At 60.6% G+C, this 2,585-nt stretch overlaps 1 protein-coding gene across 1 annotated transcript in view; it reads right to left on the bottom strand.

Moving 5' to 3' along the window:
- TP73 (tumor protein p73) overlaps positions 1-2,585 on the bottom strand; it is a 71,108-nt gene that overhangs the window by 15,104 nt on the left and 53,419 nt on the right. The window contains exon 6 of the mRNA XM_011988453.1: positions 2,093-2,208. Within this exon, the coding sequence (XP_011843843.1) occupies positions 2,093-2,208 (116 nt within the window). The remainder of the gene's footprint in view (positions 1-2,092; positions 2,209-2,585) is intronic.

The following is a 2,585-nucleotide window of genomic DNA, read 5'->3' as shown; positions in this document are numbered from 1 at the left end:
CATCCATCCGTTCACCCATCCATTCACCCATTCACCACCCCATCCATCCATCCACCCACTCACCCACCCCATTTATCCATCCATCTGTCCACCCACTTACCTACCCATCCATCCATCCATCCATCCACCCACCCCAACCACCCCCATCCATCCACCCATCCACCCACTCACCCCATCCACCCACCCATTCATGAAGATCACTAAACACCAAGCACTGGGCTGGATCTGGGTTCTGGGTTCTGGGTTCTGGGAGGGCTCAGACCTGGTCTCTGCTCTCAGAGCAGCACAGAGTCCTGCGGTCTGTTTGCCCCAAGCTTCTCCCCTGACACAGGCTGGAGGTCAAGCCCAGATGCTGGGTGTGAGTGTGTGTGCCTGCACAGATTTTGGGGGCCTATGTGTGTGTTGCATGCTGTGGGCTCATCTGGGCAGAAAGAGGAACCAGAGCTGTCCCCAGCGAACCCACCCCCAGCACACTCCCGTTTCCCAGGGATTTTGCAGTACAGCTGAGACATGAACCAAAAATCTGTTGTGGTTTTTTTTTGTTTTTTTTTTTTGAGACGGAGTCCCCTTCCGTTGCCCAGACTGGAGTGTGGTGGCACAATCTAGGCTCACTGCAAGCTCCACCTCCCAGGTTCACACCATTTTCCTGTCTCAGCCTCCCGAGTAGCTGGAACTACAGGTGCCTGCCACCACGCCTGGCTAATTTTTTGTGTGTTTTTTAGTAGAGACGGGGTTTTACCATGTTAGCCAGGATGGTCTCGAGCTCATGACCTTGTGAGCCGCCCACCTCGGCCTCCCAAAATGCTGGGATTACAGGCGTGAGCCACCGCGCCCAGCCGTGAACCAAAACTCTTGATCAATGAGTATCCCCAGACCACAATGTGGGCAGTTTTCACATCATCCTGGGGACAAATACATAAGCCATTCGGGGTTTGGGAAAATCTTGGCCTTTCTCAGAACTGCTGTCACACGGCAGCCACCAGGGGGCGAGAGAGCTCTGCCTTCCTGGCAGGCCGGGGCAGGTGAGGGTGGGACATGGGTTTCAGGGAGCCCTCCTGGGCCCTGGTTCTGCTGACATAAGGGGCTGCTCTTAGAGGATGGTGGGATGGGGACCTCGAAGGGGGCCTGGGTACAGGGTAGAGGGTTGTGGAGGACCTGGAGACTGGGTACAGGGACAGGAGCCTAGGGTGTCCTGGGGGCCTGGTACAGGGATGGGACCTGGTGAGGGAGGCTGGGGCTGGGTACAGCGTGGAGCCTGGTCTCAGAACCAGGTACAGGGAAGGTGGAGGCCTGCCATTGCCTGCCTTTCCCTGGGGGCCTGGTACCCACGCCTCACCTGTTCTGCCTCTGCCCCACCATCCTGCAGCAACTTCAAACCCTCTGTTTCCCCCTACCCCAGCCTTTCACACCAGTTGGGCCCCACATCAGCTCCAGAATGGTGTCCCAGAAACTTCTGCTGCCTTTGGGCCAAAGGTCAAACCCCCCAGCCTCTCCGTGTCCCCTTCCCTCCAGCCTGCATGCCCCCCAGTTCCCTGCAGCCCCCACCCACATGGTGTCCAGCAGGGCCTCCCGGCTCTCCGCCCTGCTGACCAGCCTCAGCCTCCTGCAGGCCACCTCTCCTGGGCCCCTGGTCTGGCCTAGGAGTCTTTCCACCATCCCTCAATGCCCTTCGTAGAATCTGCCACCTCTTCAGGCACTGTTGCTGGTTCGGTTCTGTCCCAGCCAGACCAGAGTCTAAATGGGCAGGGACCTCCCATTTCCTGAATCCGTGTCTGGGAGCCCCAAGCCAGAAGCAGTGTTGGGCACCAACGGAGGGCAAGGCTGAAGACCCACCCCCCACTATGGAGCTGGGCACTCTGAGGCCCTGAGAGGGCCCGAGGCGGATGCGGGGCCAGAGCACCAGTGTGCACAGTGGGGCCTGTGTGGGTGAGGGAGTCCCTGACGCACACTTAACACAGAGCAGGGAGCCCCGGACAGACGCCGCGGGATGGGCAGATCAGCCAACTGAGGAGGGACAGGGGCTGCCTCAGGGGACCGCACACCCCGTACGGCTGACTGCAGGGCCCTGGGCACAGCCTGGCTCCCGGCCTACCTGTGGTGGCTCATAGGGCACCACGACGCTCTGCCTGCCGGTGACAGGGTCGTCCACATACTGCGAGAGATTATTGCCTTCCACACGGATGAGGTGGCTGGCTGGGGCAGACTGTCCTGCCGGGAGGGGGCAACACTTCAGAGGGGTGCACAGAGGTGCCCACCCAATGCCAGGTGCAGAGAGGTGCCCAGCCCTGTACCAGGCAGAGAGGTGCCCACCCCTGTCAGGTGCAGAGAGGTGCCCAGCCCGGTGCCAGGTTCAAAGAGGTGCCTGGCTCCATGCCAGGCACAGAGAGGTGCCTACCTGTGCCAGGTAGAGAGGTGCCCAGCCCTGTCAGGTGCAGAGAGGTGCCCAGCACTGTGCCAGGTGCATCGCAGCAGAACTGAGACCACCAGGCCCAGTCCATGGGCTTCCAGATGAGGCTCAGGCCGGCTGGCAGCCCTTGTGCCTGGGGATGCCTGCCCAGTGGCTCTGCTCCCTGATTCTCCTGCTA

Source organism: Mandrillus leucophaeus, unplaced genomic scaffold, assembly GCF_000951045.1.
Source record: "Mandrillus leucophaeus isolate KB7577 unplaced genomic scaffold, Mleu.le_1.0 Scaffold330, whole genome shotgun sequence".
In the NCBI taxonomy this organism is placed as follows: Eukaryota; Metazoa; Chordata; class Mammalia; order Primates; family Cercopithecidae; genus Mandrillus; species Mandrillus leucophaeus.
This window is presented reverse-complemented; position numbering and strand designations above follow the sequence as displayed.